This window comes from Haliotis rufescens, unplaced genomic scaffold, assembly GCF_023055435.1.
Source record: "Haliotis rufescens isolate VD_foot unplaced genomic scaffold, xgHalRufe1.0.p SCAF_14, whole genome shotgun sequence".
NCBI classification, from domain to species: Eukaryota; Metazoa; Mollusca; class Gastropoda; order Lepetellida; family Haliotidae; genus Haliotis; species Haliotis rufescens.
The window spans coordinates 37,246,686-37,265,047 of NW_025963824.1; the positions used below are offsets into that span (position 1 = coordinate 37,246,686).

General features: G+C 47.7%; 1 protein-coding gene across 2 annotated transcripts in view; it reads left to right on the top strand.

Annotated features, from left to right (window-relative positions):
- LOC124113178 overlaps positions 1 to 18,112 on the top strand; it is an 86,220-nt gene extending 68,108 nt beyond the window's left edge. Inside the window, exons 18-28 of one of the 2 annotated variants that reach the window (XM_048395393.1) lie at positions 6,872 to 6,976; positions 7,403 to 7,417; positions 8,857 to 8,968; positions 10,075 to 10,235; positions 11,170 to 11,271; positions 11,714 to 11,794; positions 12,873 to 12,996; positions 14,106 to 14,221; positions 14,719 to 14,895; positions 15,933 to 16,248; positions 17,893 to 18,112. In XM_048395393.1, coding sequence (XP_048251350.1) covers positions 6,872 to 6,976; positions 7,403 to 7,417; positions 8,857 to 8,968; positions 10,075 to 10,235; positions 11,170 to 11,271; positions 11,714 to 11,794; positions 12,873 to 12,996; positions 14,106 to 14,221; positions 14,719 to 14,895; positions 15,933 to 16,248; positions 17,893 to 17,996 — 1,413 coding nt within the window. In that variant the 3' untranslated portion in view covers positions 17,997 to 18,112. Of the gene's footprint in view, positions 1 to 6,871; positions 6,992 to 7,402; positions 7,418 to 8,856; positions 8,969 to 10,074; positions 10,236 to 11,169; positions 11,272 to 11,713; positions 11,795 to 12,872; positions 12,997 to 14,105; positions 14,222 to 14,718; positions 14,896 to 15,932; positions 16,249 to 17,892 lie in introns of both variants that reach the window. The other variant, XM_048395392.1, reaches the window with a different exon arrangement.
- Positions 18,113 to 18,362: the final 250 nt, after the last annotated feature.

Genomic DNA, 18,362 nt, shown 5'->3' on the forward strand with positions numbered 1-18,362 from the left:
GTGTTGGAGGGACAGGGGCGGGATACAGATGCTCAGTGTACTGTGTTGGAAAGACAGGGGCGTGATACAGATGCTCAGTCTACTGTGTTGGAGGGACAGGGGCGGGATACAGATGCTCAGTCTACTGTGTTGGAGGGACAGGGGCGGGATACAGATGCTCCGTCTACTGTGTTGGAGGGACAGGGGCGGGATACAGATGCTCAGTGTACTGTGTTGGAGGGACAGGGGCGGGATACAGATGCTCAGTGTACTGTGTTGGAAAGACAGGGGCGTGATACAGATGCTCCGTCTACTGTGTTGGAGGGACAGGGGCGTGATACAGATGCTCCGTCTACTGTGTTGGACGGACAGGGGCGGGATACAGATGCTCAGTCTACTGTGTTGGAGGGACAAGGGGCGTGATACAGATGCTCAGTCTACTGTGTTGGAGGGACAGGGGCGGGATACAGATGCTCAGTCTACTGTGTTGGATGGACAGGGGCGGGACACAGATGCTCAGTCTACTGTGTTGGAGGGACAGGGGCGTGATACAGATGCTCAGTCTACTGTGTATGAGGGACAGGGGCGTGATACAGATGCTCAGTCTACTGTGTTGGAGGGACAGGGGCGGGATACAGATGCTCCGTCTACTGTGTTGGATGGACAGGGGCGTGATACAGATGCTCCGTCTGCTGTGTTGGAGGGACAGGGGCGGGATACAGATGCTCAGTCTACTGTGTTGGAGGGACAGGGGCGTGATACAGATGCTCAGTCTACTGTGTACGACGTACAGGGGCGTGATACAGATGCTCAGTCTACTGTGTTGGAGGGACAGGGGCGTGATACAGATGCTCAGTCTACTGTGTTGGAGGGACAGGGGCGGGATACAGATGCTCAGTCTGCTGTGTTGGAGGGACAGGGGCGGGATACAGATGCTCCGTCTACTGTGTTGGAGGGACAGGGGCAGGATACAGATGCTCCGTCTACTGTGTTGGAGGGACAGGGGCAGGATACAGATGCTCCGTCTACTGTGTTGGGGGGACAGGGGCGGGATACAGATGCTCAGTCTGCTGTGTTGGAGGGACAGGGGCGGGATACAGATGCTCCGTCTACTGTGTTGGAGGGACAGGGGCGGGATACAGATGCTCCGTCTACTGTGTTGGAGGGACAGGGGCGGGATACAGATGCTCAGTCTACTGTGTTGGAGGGACAGGGGCGGGATACAGATGCTCAGTCTACTGTGTTGGAGAGACAGGGGCGTGATACAGATGCTCAGTCTACTGTGTTGGAGGGACAGGGGCGTGATACAGATGCTCAGTCTACTGTGTTGGAGGGACAGGGGCGGGATACAGATGCTCAGTCTACTGTGTTGGATGGACAGGGGCGGGATACAGATGCTCAGTCTACTGTGTTGGATGGACAGGGGCGGGATACAGATGCTCCGTCTACTGTGTTGGAGGGACAGGGGCGTGATACAGATGCTCAGTCTACTGTGTATGAGGGACAGGGGCGTGATACAGATGCTCAGTCTACTGTGTTGGAGGGACAGGGGCGGGATACAGATGCTCCGTCTACTGTGTTGGAGGGACAGGGGCGTGATACAGATGCTCAGTCTACTGTGTTGGAGGGACAGGGGCGTGATACAGATGCTCAGTCTACTGTGTACGACGTACAGGGGCGTGATACAGATGCTCAGTCTACTGTGTTGGAGGGACAGGGGCGGGATACAGATGCTCAGTCTGCTGTGTTGGAGGGACAGGGGCGGGATACAGATGCTCAGTCTGCTGTGTTGGAGGGACAGGGGCGTGATACAGATGCTCCGTCTACTGTGTTGGAGGGACAGGGGCAGGATACAGATGCTCCGTCTACTGTGTTGGAGGGACAGGGGCAGGACACAGATGCTCCGTCTACTGTGTTGGGGGGACAGGGGCGGGATACAGATGCTCAGTCTGCTGTGTTGGAGGGACAGGGGCGGGATACAGATGCTCCGTCTACTGTGTTGGAGGGACAGGGGCGGGATACAGATGCTCAGTCTACTGTGTTGGAGGGACAGGGGCGGGATACAGATGCTAAGTCTACTGTGTTGGAGGGACAGGGGCGTGATACAGATGCTCAGTCTACTGTGTTGGAGGGACAGGGGCGTGATACAGATGCTCCGTCTACTGTGTTGGAGGGACAGGGGCGGGATACAGATGCTCAGTCTACTGTGTTGGAGGGACAGGGGCGTGATACAGATGCTCCGTCTACTGTGTTGGAGGGACAGGGGCGGGATACAGATGCTCAGTCTACTGTGTTGGAGGGACAGGGGCGTGATACAGATGCTCCGTCTACTGTGTTGGAGGGACAGGGGCGGGATACAGATGCTCAGTGTACTGTGTTGGAGGGACAGGGGCGGGATACAGATGCTCCGTCTACTGTGTTGGAGGGACAGGGGCGGGATACAGATCCTCAGTGTACTGTGTTGGAGGGACAGGGGCGTGATACAGATGCTCAGTCTACTGTGTTGGAGGGACAGGGGCGGGATACAGATGCTCAGTCTACTGTGTTGGAGGGACAGGGGCGGGATACAGATGCTCAGTCTACTGTGTTGGAGGGACAGGGGCGGGATACAGATGCTCAGTCTACTGTGTTGGAGGGACAGGGGCGTGATACAGATGCTCAGTCTACTGTGTTGGAGGGACAGGGGCGGGATACAGATGCTCCGTCTACTGTGTTGGAGGGACAGGGGCGGGATACAGATGCTCAGTGTACTGTGTTGGAGGGACAGGGGCGGGATACAGATGCTTCGTCTACTGTGTTGGAGGGACAGGGGCGGGATACAGATGCTCAGTCTACTGTGTTGGAGGGACAGGGGCGGGATACAGATGCTCAGTCTACTGTGTTGGAGGGACAGGGGCGGGATACAGATGCTCAGTCTGCTGTGTTGGAGGGACAGGGGCGGGATACAGATGCTCAGTCTACTGTGTTGGAGGGACAGGGGCGGGATACAGATGCTCAGTCTACTGTGTTGGAGAGACAGGGGCGTGATACAGATGCTCAGTCTACTGTGTTGGAGGGACAGGGGCGGGATACAGATGCTCAGTCTACTGTGTTGGAGGGACAGGGGCGGGATACAGATGCTCCGTCTACTGTGTTGGAGGGACAGGGGCGGGATACAGATGCTCAGTCTACTGTGTTGGAGGGACAGGGGCGGGATACAGATGCTCAGTCTACTGTGTTGGATGGACAGGGGCGGGATACAGATGCTCAGTCTACTGTGTTGGATGGACAGGGGCGGGATACAGATGCTCAGTCTACTGTGTATGAGGGACAGGGGCGTGATACAGATGCTCAGTCTACTGTGTTGGAGGGACAGGGGCGTGATACAGATGCTCAGTCTACTGTGTTGGAGGGACAGGGGCGTGATACAGATGCTAAGTCTACTGTGTACGACGTACAGGGGCGTGATACAGATGCTCAGTGTACTGTGTTGGAGGGACAGGGGCGTGATACAGATGCTCCGTCTACTGTGTTGGAGGGACAGGGGCAGGATACAGATGCTCCGTCTACTGTGTTGGGGGGACAGGGGCGTGATACAGATGCTCAGTCTGCTGTGTTGGAGGGACAGGGGCGGGATACAGATGCTCAGTCTACTGTGTACGACGTACAGGGGCGTGATACAGATGCTCCGTCTACTGTGTTGGAGGGACAGGGGCAGGATACAGATGCTCCGTCTACTGTGTTGGAGGGACAGGGGCAGGATACAGATGCTCCGTCTACTGTGTTGGAGGGACAGGGGCAGGATACAGATGCTCCGTCTACTGTGTTGGGGGGACAGGGGCGGGATACAGATGCTCAGTCTGCTGTGTTGGAGGGACAGGGGCGGGATACAGATGCTCCGTCTACTGTGTTGGAGGGACAGGGGCGGGATACAGATGCTCAGTCTACTGTGTTGGAGGGACAGGGGCGGGATACAGATGCTCAGTCTACTGTGTTGGATGGACAGGGGCGGGATACAGATGCTCAGTCTACTGTGTTGGATGGACAGGGGCGGGATACAGATGCTCAGTCTACTGTGTATGAGGGACAGGGGCGTGATACAGATGCTCAGTCTACTGTGTTGGAGGGACAGGGGCGTGATACAGATGCTCAGTCTACTGTGTTGGAGGGACAGGGGCGTGATACAGATGCTCAGTCTACTGTGTTGGAGGGACAGGGGCGTGATACAGATGCTCAGTCTACTGTGTACGACGTACAGGGGCGTGATACAGATGCTCAGTGTACTGTGTTGGAGGGACAGGGGCGTGATACAGATGCTCCGTCTACTGTGTTGGAGGGACAGGGGCAGGATACAGATGCTCCGTCTACTGTGTTGGGGGGACAGGGGCGGGATACAGATGCTCAGTCTGCTGTGTTGGAGGGACAGGGGCGGGATACAGATGCTCAGTCTACTGTGTACGACGTACAGGGGCGTGATACAGATGCTCCGTCTACTGTGTTGGAGGGACAGGGGCAGGATACAGATGCTCCGTCTACTGTGTTGGAGGGACAGGGGCAGGATACAGATGCTCCGTCTACTGTGTTGGGGGGACAGGGGCGGGATACAGATGCTCAGTCTGCTGTGTTGGAGGGACAGGGGCGGGATACAGATGCTCCGTCTACTGTGTTGGAGGGACAGGGGCGGGATACAGATGCTCCGTCTACTGTGTTGGAGGGACAGGGGCAGGATACAGATGCTCCGTCTACTGTGTTGGAGGGACAGGGGCAGGATACAGATGCTCCGTCTACTGTGTTGGAGGGACAGGGGCAGGATACAGATGCTCCGTCTACTGTGTTGGAGAGACTGGGGCGGGATACAGATGCTCCGTCTGCTGTGTTGGAGGGACAGGGGCGGGATACAGATGCTCCGTCTACTGTGTTGGAGGGACAGGGGCGTGATACAGATGCTCAGTCTACTGTGTATGAGGTGACAGGGGCGTGATACAGATGCTCAGTCTACTGTGTTGGAGGGACAGGGACGTGATACAGATGCTCCGTCTACTGTGTTGGAGGGACAGGGGCGTGATACAGATGCTCCGTCTACTGTGTTGGAGGGACAGGGGCGGGATACAGATGCTCCGTCTACTGTGTTGGAGGGACAGGGGCAGGATACAGATGCTCAGTCTACTGTGTTGGAGGGACAGGGGCGTGATACAGATGCTCCGTCTTCTGTGTTGGAGGGACAGGGGCGGGATACAGATGCTCCGTCTACTGTGTTGGAGGGACAGGGGCGGGATACAGATGCTCAGTCTACTGTGTTGGAGGGACAGGGGCGTGATACAGATGCTCCGTCTACTGTGTTGGAGGGACAGGGGCGTGATACAGATGCTCAGTCTACTGTGTTGGAGGGACAGGGGCGTGATACAGATGCTCCGTCTACTGTGTTGGAGGGACAGGGGCGGGATACAGATGCTCCGTCTACTGCGTTGGAGGGACAGGATTGCTACAGATACTAACTCAACTGTGTTGAACATGGTTCCGTGTTCGATGCGTCGGTGTTCAAATTACAACCCCTATAAGAAGGATTCTATAACCAATTACTTCCGTTTTACAAAATGGCCTCGGAGAAGACAACACTAGATACTAGCATCTGGTAAAGCTGTATCTACTGCTTCTCACTAACGTGCGACATGGGTGTCTCTGTAGTTTAAGGTGCCGCAGTACTCTGCAGTGGTGCATCCGTAAGTTGTGTCAGGAACTATGAGTCAAGTGTTCGAATCCCTCGCAACATAACCATGCGTATACGACCTGCATTCCATTTCCTCCCACATTTAGTTCATAGGACTAAAATACTGTTCAAAGCGAAGGGACACTCACTCGCATAATTGTCCAGTGTCCACATGACGAAGTAGATGATTGTGAGTTAAACTTTAAAGTAACATCGGCAGTATTTCAGGCATATCGCGACTAGCACAAGTTAGTAAGTTCTAACATATCAATACCTATCGAAGATGGACAGTACAAAAACTAGATTATCCCATTTATAGTATCAAACTAATATTTGCGTATTAATAATATTACCAGAAAGTACAATACACAATCTGGCTACAGATCGCCAGTAACCAAATGTGTGTTTGTTTGTTTTGATGTTTAACGCCCACTTAGCAATATTCCAGCTATTTGACGTCGGTCCGTAAATAATCAAGTCTGGACCAGACAATCAGTGATTGACATCATGAGCATCGATCCACGATATTGGGATACGATGACATGCATTAACCAAATCAGCGAGTCTGACCAACCGCTAGATTTAATCGGGTCTGTAACTTAGTGTATACTCATGAGGAGTTAAAGTGTCTCTACGACCAGCAGGATTTATACCTTCCCATCTAGCTGCCGGCAATGAACCTACTGTTTAGATGAACAAATATACTATGAAAATATTACTTTTATTAGGATGAAAAAACAATGGTAGATATAAATGATTTTTGAGTGAGTGAGTTTGATTTTACGCCGCTGTTAGCTATATTCCAGCAATATCACGACGGGGGACACCAGAAATGGTCTTCACACAATGTACCCATGTCGGGAATCGAACAAATGATATTTGAATGGCATGGACTTGGGTAAGTGATTATGAGTTTGAATATAAGTAAATGCGTGAGTTTTCACTTTTACTTCCTGTTCATGTTAAGCTTGGGGCGGTCATTGATTAACGTGTACGCGCGTGACGCTGAAGACCCGGGTTCGATTCCCGACTTGGGAAAACCATTTCTGGTGCCTCCAGACGTGATATTGCTGGAATATTGCTAAATGCTCCTAAAAGCCATACTCACTCAGTCTATATGCAATTGTCCTTGTAATAATTAAACGATCAATTAATTACTTTTTTATATCAAGTTTCAAAGCCAAAATATGTTTGCGTTTCTCAAAGACACCTGACCTGATCACATGCCCAGGAAGAACACCAAAAAGATCGTTTCCAGCCATGGCGCCAGCAGCATCCTTCACAGCAGAAACAGTGGATGACACAGGACACATCACGCGCACCGAGGTGAGTCGACAAGACAGGTGTCATATACAACTGTTATAGTGGATGACACAGGCCACATCAGGCGCAGCGAGGTGAGTCGACAAGACAGGTGTCATATACAACTGTTAAAGTGGATGACACAGGCTATATCAGGCGCATGGAGGTGAGTCGACAAGGCAGGTGTCATATACAACTCTTATAGTGGATGACACAGGCCACATCAGGCGCATGGAGGTGAGTCGACAAGGCAGGTGTCATATACAACTGTTATAGTGGATGACACAGGCCACATCAGGCGCATGGATGTGAGTCGACAAGGCAGGTGTTGTATACAACTGTTATAGTGGATGACACAGGCTATAGCAGGCGCATGGAGGTGAGTTGACAAGGCAGGTGTTGTATACAACTGCTATAGTGGATGACACAGGCCACATCAGGCGCATGGAGGTGAGTCGACAAGGCAGGTGTCATATACAACTGTTATAGTGGATGACACAGGACACATCACGCGCATGGAGGTGAGTCGACAAGTCAGGTGTCATATACAACTGTGATAGTGGATGACACAGGCCACATCAGGTGCAGCGAGGTGAGTCGACAAGGCAGGTGTCATATACAACTGTTATAGTAGATGACACAGGTCACATCAGGCACAGGGAGTCGAGTCGACAAGGCAGATGTCATTTTCAACTATTATTGTGGATGGTGTCAGAGGACATTCACCTGCACGAGGGAGTGCTCATTTTATACTGTAAGCGTGGTTTATACTGTTGGAGTGGTTACTTTATACGGTGGGACTGGTGGTTACCTTATACTGTAGAAGTGGTTACTTTGTACTGTAGAAGTGGTTACTTTGTACTGTAGAAGTGGTTACTTTATACTGTAAGACTGGTTATTTTATACTACAGGACTGGTTGCTTTACACTGTAGGCGTGGTTACTTTTTGCTGTATAAGTGGTTACTTTGTATTGTAGGGGTGGCTAGTTTATACTGTAGGCATGGTTACTTTTTACTGTAAGTGGGGTTACTTTGTATTGTGGGAGGGGCTACTTTATACTGTAAGCGTGGTTACCTTACACTGTAGACGTGGTTACTTTGTATTGTAGGAGTGGCTACTTTATACTGTAGGCGTGGTTACTTTTTACTGTAGGCGGGGTTACTTTGTATTGTGGGAGTGGCTACTTTATACTGTAGGAGTGGTTACTTTTTACTGTAGGCGGGGTTACTTTCTATTGTAGGAGTGGCTACTTTATACTGTTGGCGTGGTTACTTTTTACTGTAGGCGGGGTTACTTTCTATTGTTGGAGTGGCTACTATATACTGTAGTAGTGGCTACTTTTTACCGTAGGCGGGGTTACTTTCTATTGTTGGAGTGGCTACTATATACTGTAGGAGTGGCTACTTTTTACCGTAGGCGGGGTTACTTTCTATTGTAGGAGTGGCTACTTCATACTGTAGGCGTGGTTACTTTTTACTGTAGGCGGGGTTACTTTCTATTGTAGGAGTGGCTACTTTATACTGTAGGCGTGGTTACTTTCTATTGTAGGAGTGGCTACTATATACTGTAGGTGTGGTTACTTTTTACTGTAGGCGGGGTTACTTTCTATTGTAGGGGTGGCTACTTTATATTGTAGGCGTGGTTACTTTTTACTGTAGGTGGGGTTACTTTCTATTGTAGGAGTGGCTACTTTATACTGTAGGCGCGGTTACGTTATACTGTAGGCGTGGTTACCTTGATGTCACTGCTCGTACATCCACACGTGATGGTCGTCTAGGGAGCAGCCAGTATAATGTTGATAGGGAGCATTCACTGTACACACGTAATACACTTCGCGAACAATCCATTGATGTATTACTGTTGACAATATCGTATGGTTGAAACCCAGGAGAGTTACGACACGAAGCTGCGGGTGACGAAATATACCTACACTCAAGCACCAGGCTTGTATGATACAGATGTTGGACCACGTGTGACAGACGTGCATGACTTCACTACAGGTAAGTCAGAGGAGGGACCACTGCCTCCACGCCGCGTTTTAGCGCTACGGTTATCTGGTGAAATGGGCTGGCTGGTTTGTTGTTTAATGCCGCACTCAGCAGGTACATTGGGAGATAGGACATCGCTTTCAGGAGCATGGCGTTGAGGTTACCTCTCAGTTCTATCGATTGTTATCAATTTTATAGTGCGAGTCCCATTGAGATACCATGCCGCAGTCTTCATGACTACCCTACTCAGACACAATATGCTGTCTCCTTGTTTTATTCCCTTAATACCGAGCGCCAGGAAGGGCAAGTACCATCAATAATCATCTTGTGACGTCTTTTGATATGTGTGAGTGTGTGTGTGTGTGTGTGTGCGTGTGAGTGTGTGTTAGTAAGTGTGGTAGTGTGTGTGCGTGCGTGCGTGCGTGCGTGTGTGTGTTATTTAGAGTGGTAGTGTGTGTGTGCGTGTGTGTGGTAGTAAGTGTCGCAGTGTGTGCGTGTGCGTTGGTGTGTGTGGTAGTGTGTGTGGTGGTAATTTGATAGTGTGTGTGTGTGTGTGTGTTAGTAAGTGTGGTAGTGTGTGTGTGTGTGTGTGCGTGTGCGTGCGTGTGAGTGTGTGTTAGTAAGTGTGGTAGTGTGTGTGTGTGTGCGTGCGTGCGTGCGTGCGTGCGTGCGTGCATGCGTGCGTGCGTGTGTGTGTTAGTAAGAGTCGTAGTGTGTGTGTGCGTGTGTGTGTGTGTGGTAGTAAGTGTCGCTGCGTGTGCGTGGGTGTGTGTGGTAGTGTTTGTGGTGGTAATTTGTGTGTGTGTGTGTGTGTGTGTGTGTGTGTGTGTGTGTGTGTGTGTGTGTGTGTGTGTGTGTGTGTGTGTGTGTGTGTGTGTGTGTGTGTGTGTGTGTGCGTGCGCGCGCAATAATGTAATAATCTGAAACTCAACTTTAAACTCAATTAACCTCAGCTGACCTAACCCTTGCAAGAATTCAAATTGCCATGGCATATCAACCTACATTTGTAAATTTGCTTCCCGGAAACATTTCAACATTTTAACTTAATTCGTGTTTTTGTCGGTATTTTTATTATTTTTATTATTAACAACTTTAAAAAGTGTGCATGTTCGGCCTAGGGGTTGCTTATGTGACGAACACCAACACCGGGACCTGCACGTGTCGGACCATTGAAAAAAACAGTTTTGGTGCCATCAGTAAGAATGAAATCTACGTCCAAATGAAGACAGCATCACAGATCTTCCACATGGATTTCAAGGACTATTCTTATGAAGGGCAGGTAACTGTTGTCAGGGAAAGTTCTTGGAAAGACATTCTGCTGAGTTCGTGTTGACCTGATGGAACGCATGTGTGTTGAAGTGGCAGTGGTAGTAGTGGTAGTAGTGGTAGTAGTAGTAGTAGTAGTAGTAGTAGTAGTAGTAGTAGTAGTGGTGTTGGTAGAAGTAGTGGTAGTAGTGGTAGCTGTGGTAGTGGTAGTAGTGGTAGTAGCAGCGGTAGTGGTGTTAGTAGTTACTGCTGTAGCCGTAGTCCTTAGTAGTAGTAGTAGTAGTAGTAGTAGCAGTGGTGATGGTAGTGGTAGTGGTAGTGGTAGTAGCAGAAGACGTTATTGGTAACTGGGGCAATAATTTGCAAATTAAGAAGCACACATTGTTTGTACCAACTAATTCAAATACATGTATTTAAGAAATTAACTCCTCTCACTGCAGTGTTTTATTGTACGATAAACAACGACCACGAGTCGTTTATTTCTTATATGAGATATCAACACTATGTACAACCTCTTTAAGGATGATGATAAAATGTACATGCTTTAAAATTGTGTACTTGTATTTAAATAATGACGACTGCCTCTGTGGAATCCGACCTCGACAATGTTCATTTTATCACAGGCGGGTATTTCCCGCATATTCTCACAATACTCACGTCGATTACCTGTACCTTTTGTCCCAATACCGATTGTCATATCTCCCGCTTTTCGATGCGATGGTTCGGCCACTAGGTTTATCAAGTGTCTTTCCCCTCTAAAAAACAACGTCGTCCAAAAGACGACGCTATCAAGTTGCAAGCGTATCTTCGAATCTCCAGAAATGACGTCATGACAGAACAATGTTTTATCATGAAATAAACCACGCTTCATTCGTCATTGGTCTTTGCGATTTATCGCATATCTATCTTATATAATTGCCTAACACTTGTGACTGTGATGTTGACAGATAACAACAAGAGACATCCCGACAGAGAGGTTTGTGGCCGTCAGGACGGACTATCCACCGCAGACAACACTCAGCTCCACGTTTGAATGGCGATTTGCCTCTGTGAGTAAATTGGCGAATCTGTCCCTGTAAAAAATACAACTTTTGCTCCGTACCTGGATCCCATACTATCCCTCACCGACCGGAGCGTTCATGTACCATGGAGGGGGCACGCATGGCCCAGTCGTCTAAGGCGCCGCGATTCGCTGTGCAGAGTTACGTCCCTTGGGCACGCCAGAAACCTATGATTGTGGGTTCGAGTCCCGGTTCGCCCCCATTATGTTTCTAGGTTTGTCAGCACCATACCCGTGCTTGTGGGTTTCACCGAAGTGGTAACATTCTCAGACCTGTATCACTTCGGGCTCTCCTCCCACATTCAGCTGACACGCCGTGATATAACTGTAATACTGTTAAAAGCGGCGTTAAACCCAACTAACTCACTCACATTCAAACCCTACCCAAGAAATCACCAGAGCGCCAAGGAACAGATGATTGTGTATTTCAGAGTCAATATGCCCGAGTCCAGCAGAGTCAGGAGACCTTCACTGGCGGAGTTCCCGTTCAGATACAGATCAGTGTACCGGAAGTAAGTTGTGTTCCTTTATCTTACATGGGGGCATGCTGGGTGAGTGAGTGAGTTGCGTTAAACGCCCCCTTGATCAATATCTCAGCATGTCTGCAGTGAGCTGTGCACCTTTATCTTGCATAAGTATTGTGTGTGGTGCCTTGCTGAGCGAGTGAGTGAGTTGCGTTAAACGCCCCCTTGATCAATATCTCAGCATGTCTGCAGTGAGCTGTGTATCTGTATCTTGCATAAGTGTTGTGTGTGGTGCCTTGCTGAGCGAGTGAGTGAGTTGCGTTAAACGCCCCCTTGATCAATATCTCAGCATGTCTGCATTGAGCTGTGCACCTTTATCTTGCATAAGTATTGTGTGTGGTGCTTTGCTGGGTGAGTGAGTGAGTTGCGTTAAACGCCCCCTTGATCAATATCTCAGCATGTCTGCAGTGAGCTGTGCACCTTTATCTTGCATAAGTACTACCTTGCTGAGTGAGTGAGTAAGTTGCGTTAAACGCCCCCTTGATCAATATCTCAGCATGTCTGCATTGAGCTGTGCACCTTTATCTTGCATAAGTATTGTGTGTGGTGCTTTGCTGGGTGAGTGAGTGAGTTGCGTTAAACGCCCCCTTGATCAATATCTCAGCATGTCTGCAGTGAGCTGTGCACCTTTATCTTGCATAAGTACTACCTTGCTGAGTGAGTGAGTAAGTTGCGTTAAACGCCCCCTTGATCAATATCTCAGCATGTCTGCAGTGAGCTGTGCACCTTTATCTTGCATAAGTACTACCTTGCTGAGTGAGTGAGTAAGTTGCGTTAAACGCCCCCTTGATCAATATCTCAGCATGTCTGCAGTGAGCTGTGCACCTTTATCTTGCATAAGTACTACCTTGCTGAGTGAGTGAGTGAGTGAATTTCATGCTTAGTCTCGTGTCTGCTTAGTTAGTTCAGGCGTGTGTGGGTGTGGGTGTGGGTGGGGGTGTTGGGGTGGTTGGGTGTGGGGGTGTGGGTGTGGGTGGGGACAATGTTGAATCGTCTCTTACGACTTGGAGTTGCTGGGGACTTCTTACAACTAGTCTCCTCAGACTGAGACATTCCCTCTTTGCAGGACAACGTCAAGTACACGTACAACATCTACAACTTCATCCAGGCTAGGCCCAACCTCCTGAACTGGGACATCCGCTCATGCTACAGGGGTCAAGAGAAGAGGATTCTACAGTTTTCAATTCCTGGTGGGTAGTTAGTTAGTTAGTAAGTATGTAATAGCAGAGGCTTGAAGTATATAATGCAAAGTAAGTATCCGGAGGACTGTCATGAAATGATGAGTTGTTGTCGCCATTGTCTTCATGGTTGTGGGGAAAAGGGGAACAAAGTCTTTATGCTACTATGTGTTTACAGTTGTGTTTGAGATGGCTCGGCGAGTCGAGTGCTGATATCGTTCGCTTGTTGCAATCATCGACAAACCGTGTAATTTGATTGGATACGCATTTTAGTGAGTGAATGAGTATGGTCTTACGCCGCTTTTAGCAATATTCCAGAAATATCAAGGCGTGGGACACCAGAAATGGGCTTCACACATTGTACGCATGTCGGGAATCGAACCCGGGTTTTCGGTGTGACGAGCGAACGCTTAAACCACTAGGCCACCCGACCGCCCCTGTATACGCATTTTAAGTGTCGTGTCATTCCAATAGGGCTCAAAACGAGGCTAATGCGGCGAAAGGGACCAGATCATTGATCGTAACGGAAGGGAGATATTATACACTGGACACTCCAGGATGTTCATGATTTAGATTTTGCAGCTGTTTTGTAGTTTTTGAACTTTCGGTTTGATTAACATAGAGCGAAGGCTGGATAGCGCGTGACACACATCTCATGATTGTCATGACGAATTTGAAGTTTGTTTCCCGTTGAAGTTAACGTAAACTTGAAATACTTGCTGTCCTGGCCATCGGTATATATAAAAGCATTGGATATAATTATGTAATAAAATTAGTATTAATATGTGTCAAACAATTCAAAGCTTTTTCACACTACATGCATGTCCATATGTTTTCGTGTTTTGCGTGGAAACATTTCGGTGAGAATATATCTGTCCAGTTACTTATGCTTGTCATAAGAGGCGACTTTACTGATCGGGTGGTCAGGCTCGCTGACTTGTTTCATGCATGTTATCGTATCCCATTTGCGTGAATCCATGCTCATGATGTCAATCACTGGATGGTCTGGACTCACTTCTTTGCATAACACAGCCATACAGCTGGAATACTGCTGATTACGACGTTAAGCAGCCAAAAAGCCACCCAAATAACACAAGAAACAAATATTTCATTCTCCACAGGGTCCTACAGTTCCCAGATATCCTCCAGCAGAGAGACGTTTAAACATGAAACACTCTCAGCCTTACAAGATTCCCTCAAAGTCTCACCACTCCGCATAAATGACATTCACCTTCAGGTAAGTGTTTCTCATTGTCTCACCTCTCCGCATTAATGACATTCACCTGCAGGAAAGTGTATCTCATTGTCTCACATCTCCGCATTAATATTATTCACCTACAGGTTAGTGTTTCTCGTGTGATAAAAAGACGAGACATGACCTGGTCAAAAGTCACAAAATATTATGGTATGGTGTGACATGTTTTAAAATTGACTGGCAGTTAGCGTTTTCCTTTTCATCACTCCATGTTACGAACACCGGATGTTCCATGGCGTATGGTAGAAAACCCAGTCTTGAGCAGGCCAAGCTGATATGTTATTAACGCAGCACCAGTGAAGTCATTGGCTGATAATTGCAATTGCTAAACCGTCGTCATTTACACATTTGAAAAAAATAAGGTTTCAAATTTAATATTTTATATTCTAACGTCAGGCACAGATATGTCACCGACATGTGACACACGTCCCTCTACACTTTTCCTATCTAATTTAAGCGATTACATTTGCACTGTTCAGACAAACTTCACCACCACCATCAGCGTGAGGTTCACCTTGCTGGGCACCGCGCCTATCGAAGGGGACGTGAACGTCAACATCACAGAGACGTCGCTCGACAGTGCTGTCGCAAAACTTGCGCAACTTATCAAGGACCATGCTTTCATGATTCCAGCAGTATTTGGCAGTCACATTGAGGTTGGTACTGTCGTGTAAGAACATATTCGCAACGAATAGGACCCCAGTGAAATACTCTCATCCAATGTGCGTTCGTCATTTTGGTCACGTGTAAAAAGTTATATCCCAATGTACACTGCTGCTCGAGAATTGCACAGACGCCTGCCTAGTCTGTGGGTTCGATGACCGTGAGATGGAAATGAATAGAGACGTTGTCGCGAGCTGTTTACTACCTATACTGATATGCTCTTCTTGCAACTCGAGTATGTGTCTATGCTCTAAGACAGATAGATAACAAGAAGCAGCTGCGAGAACAACGGCGCAATACTATATCATTATTGTCGCAACATTATAACATAATACACAACGGTTCCTCGTCCTTTGTATATTACGAAGGTGTTCACAATGGTACATAACTACATCGGGGAAGGTGGCCGGGTCATCAACAGCGTCTCAGTTCCCTGCGCAGAGTTGCGTCCCTTGGGCACGTCAGAAAACCTTTGCTTGTGGATTCGAATCCCGGTTCGCCCCGATTATGTTTCTAGGTTTGTCAGCACCATACCCGTGCTCGTGGCTTTCACCGAAGTGGTTAACGTCTGAGAACTGCATCACTTCGGGCTTTCCTCCCACATTAGGCTGACACGCCGCGATAAGATATCACTGGATTAATGTTAAAAGCGGCCTTAAACCCAACATACTAACTCACTTCTAAGTAAAGGTTAATATTATCGTTTAATAATACCTTGGGGTATGTTGGGTAACCTGGCGATTAAAACTTTGTCAGTCATGCCAGTAGCGTGTGTTCGATTCCGATGGCCAAGCTCGCCGACTTGGTTGACGCATGTCATCGTACCCCAATTGCTTTGATGGATTCTTGTGATGTCAATCATTGGATTATCTGGTCTAGGTACGATTATTTACAGTCCGCCGCCATAAAGCTGGAATATTGCAGATTGCGGCATTAAACAACAAAGAAACATACACAACCTCAATATAGAAGTGAACATTCATAGGAATTGATTTTTAAAATTTTAAATGTATTTTTGTCCCTTTCGAAGGCAATTGCAGCTCTACCTAAGTCATTCCGTGACATTACAGAGGAAGGTAAAACGACCGCAATATCAGCAACAACATCACCAGCCGCATCAGCCACAAAATCTCCCACGAAAATTTTGACAACTGGAGTCCCACAAACAAAATCTTTGGGGAAGACGAGTAAAGCTTCGACCATCCCCGTGCCCCACCCTGGGAAGAGCTCACATGGTCAGGGTCTCAAACCAACAACAGCAAAACTCCATATAACAACACCAGGTCTATATGGTTCTTCGTTGGCAAATATTCTGTGTGGATACGGCCATGCAGGATACAAAACAGGTAAGGAGTCGACTGATTGAAGCTTGTGTTTATATCCAGCTGTAGAGACACAGTATCACTCACGTGTATGAAGAGTCGGTTAATAACAAACTCCACTGGGAAATATCAGTAAACTCTTCCATGACACTGACGAATGCTTGATTATTATTGGTCAAAACAATATGTAAATCAGGTATCTAATGCTATTAGATGCTTCAAAATTACCAGGCCTTTCCACACAACAACTTGCCTATGAATACATTGATCTATGGTGTGAGTGAGCATGGTTTAACGCCGCTCGAACTTGGGCTCTCTGTGTGACCACTTGGCTACTCCACAGTGGTTAAAGCTTTCGCTCGTCAAGACCCGGGTGCGATTCACGGCATTGGTAGAATGTGGGAGCCCATTTCTGGTGTCCCCCGCTGCGATACTGCTGGAATATTGCTAAAGGCGGCGTAAAACCACATTCACTCACTCAAGTCAACACGTACATCAAGGTATTACTCCGATGCCGGTTTGACTGTGAGAAGCTTGAATTGCAGATATTACAAAGAATTGCAAAAAATGTTGCCATGGTGGTGGGGTGTGTTTTGTCGATGTAGAAGCACGAAGAAGACCTTTAGAGTTTTCCAGTTGTACACGCGATTAATCAATAACGTTCAGATATCTGACGTATATGATAGAACACGTCATTGGGTTTTATTAGATTTAAAACCTGAATCGGGGCGGTCGGGTAGCCTAGTGGTTAAAGCGTTCGCTCGTCACGCCGAAGACCCGGGTTCGAATCCCGACATGGGTACAATGTGTGAAGCCCATTTCTGGTGTCCCCCGCCGTGATACTGCTGGAATATTGCTAAAAGCGGCGTAAAACCATACTCACTCACACTCACACTAAAACCTGAATCCAAGGGATAAAATCGGGGGGCGTCAGGGACGAGGGTAAATATTTTATCTAACTTATAAACCGCAAAAAAAAAGAAACAAAATTAATCAACATTTACATGTTTCAAACATACTTGTCATGAACATGAGAAAACGGGCGTAATTTTTTTTTCACTTTTCAGTTTGCACCATTCCACATGTCATTACATTGTCTTCAAATATAAACTAGCAAGATACATTCACATGTTACAATATCAATGGAAATTGTATAATAACAATCATGAGTATATCATAGCATCCCTGTTCGTGAGATTTAACCTGATTGGAGAATATAAGGATGAAGGCACTGAAGCTTTTCTGAAACGACAACGAACGAGAACTTATGTTCTCGATTATCCGCCGAAACATTCTCCATTTGGTGTAAAAAGACAAATAGCTGTGATAGTTATATTAATGGATCACTGAAAATCAGTGATGACACCAGGTGTTCGCGAGGAGGTAAGCATGCCCTGCCCTAGCTGTAGAACCCGCCAGTCACACAATTTGCGTAAAATAGGAAGTATTAGCTGTCTGCCGCCGCATAGCAGTACTCCTGCAAAGTGACGATGGTCTGTAAACAATCCAGACCATCATGTGATCGATGAACCAGACAATCACGATAATGCGTTTACTGATTTTCTTTGAAGAAAAACATGTTTAAAAATATACTCCTTTTTAGTTAAGGTGGGATAAACTGAGTCTGCACCATGTGACCTTTAGAGCTTATGTACCTGTTCCTTCCAGGTGTCGTGGTGGGCGTGAGTGTCGCCATGGTGATTGTTGGGGGCGTACTTGGGACTGGAGCGGCCATCTATATGTCAAGAAGAAGACACATCGGATTCCGATGATGTGACTCGACCTACACACATTCTGGTCACTTTAACTGTTTCGAACTGATGTCCATGATCATGTCTGTTATGGGGCAACAATAAATATTTAAAAAATATAAAAGTTCATCTGTTGCATTTCTGGCTCCAACATAGACAGTATAAACTACAACGGCTGTTTTGTTAGACATCGCCTCAAGCAGCTGGGGAGTGAGTGGGGTTTACGTCTCTTTTAGCAATATTCCAGCAATGTCCAGGGCGTGGTTACCAGCAGAGTGCTTCTCACATTGTACCCCACTGTCACATTGCTGGAATATTGCTGAGTGAAGCGTTAAACACCCCTTAGACACCATGTTGAACACGTCCATGTATGCAAGCCTGTCATAT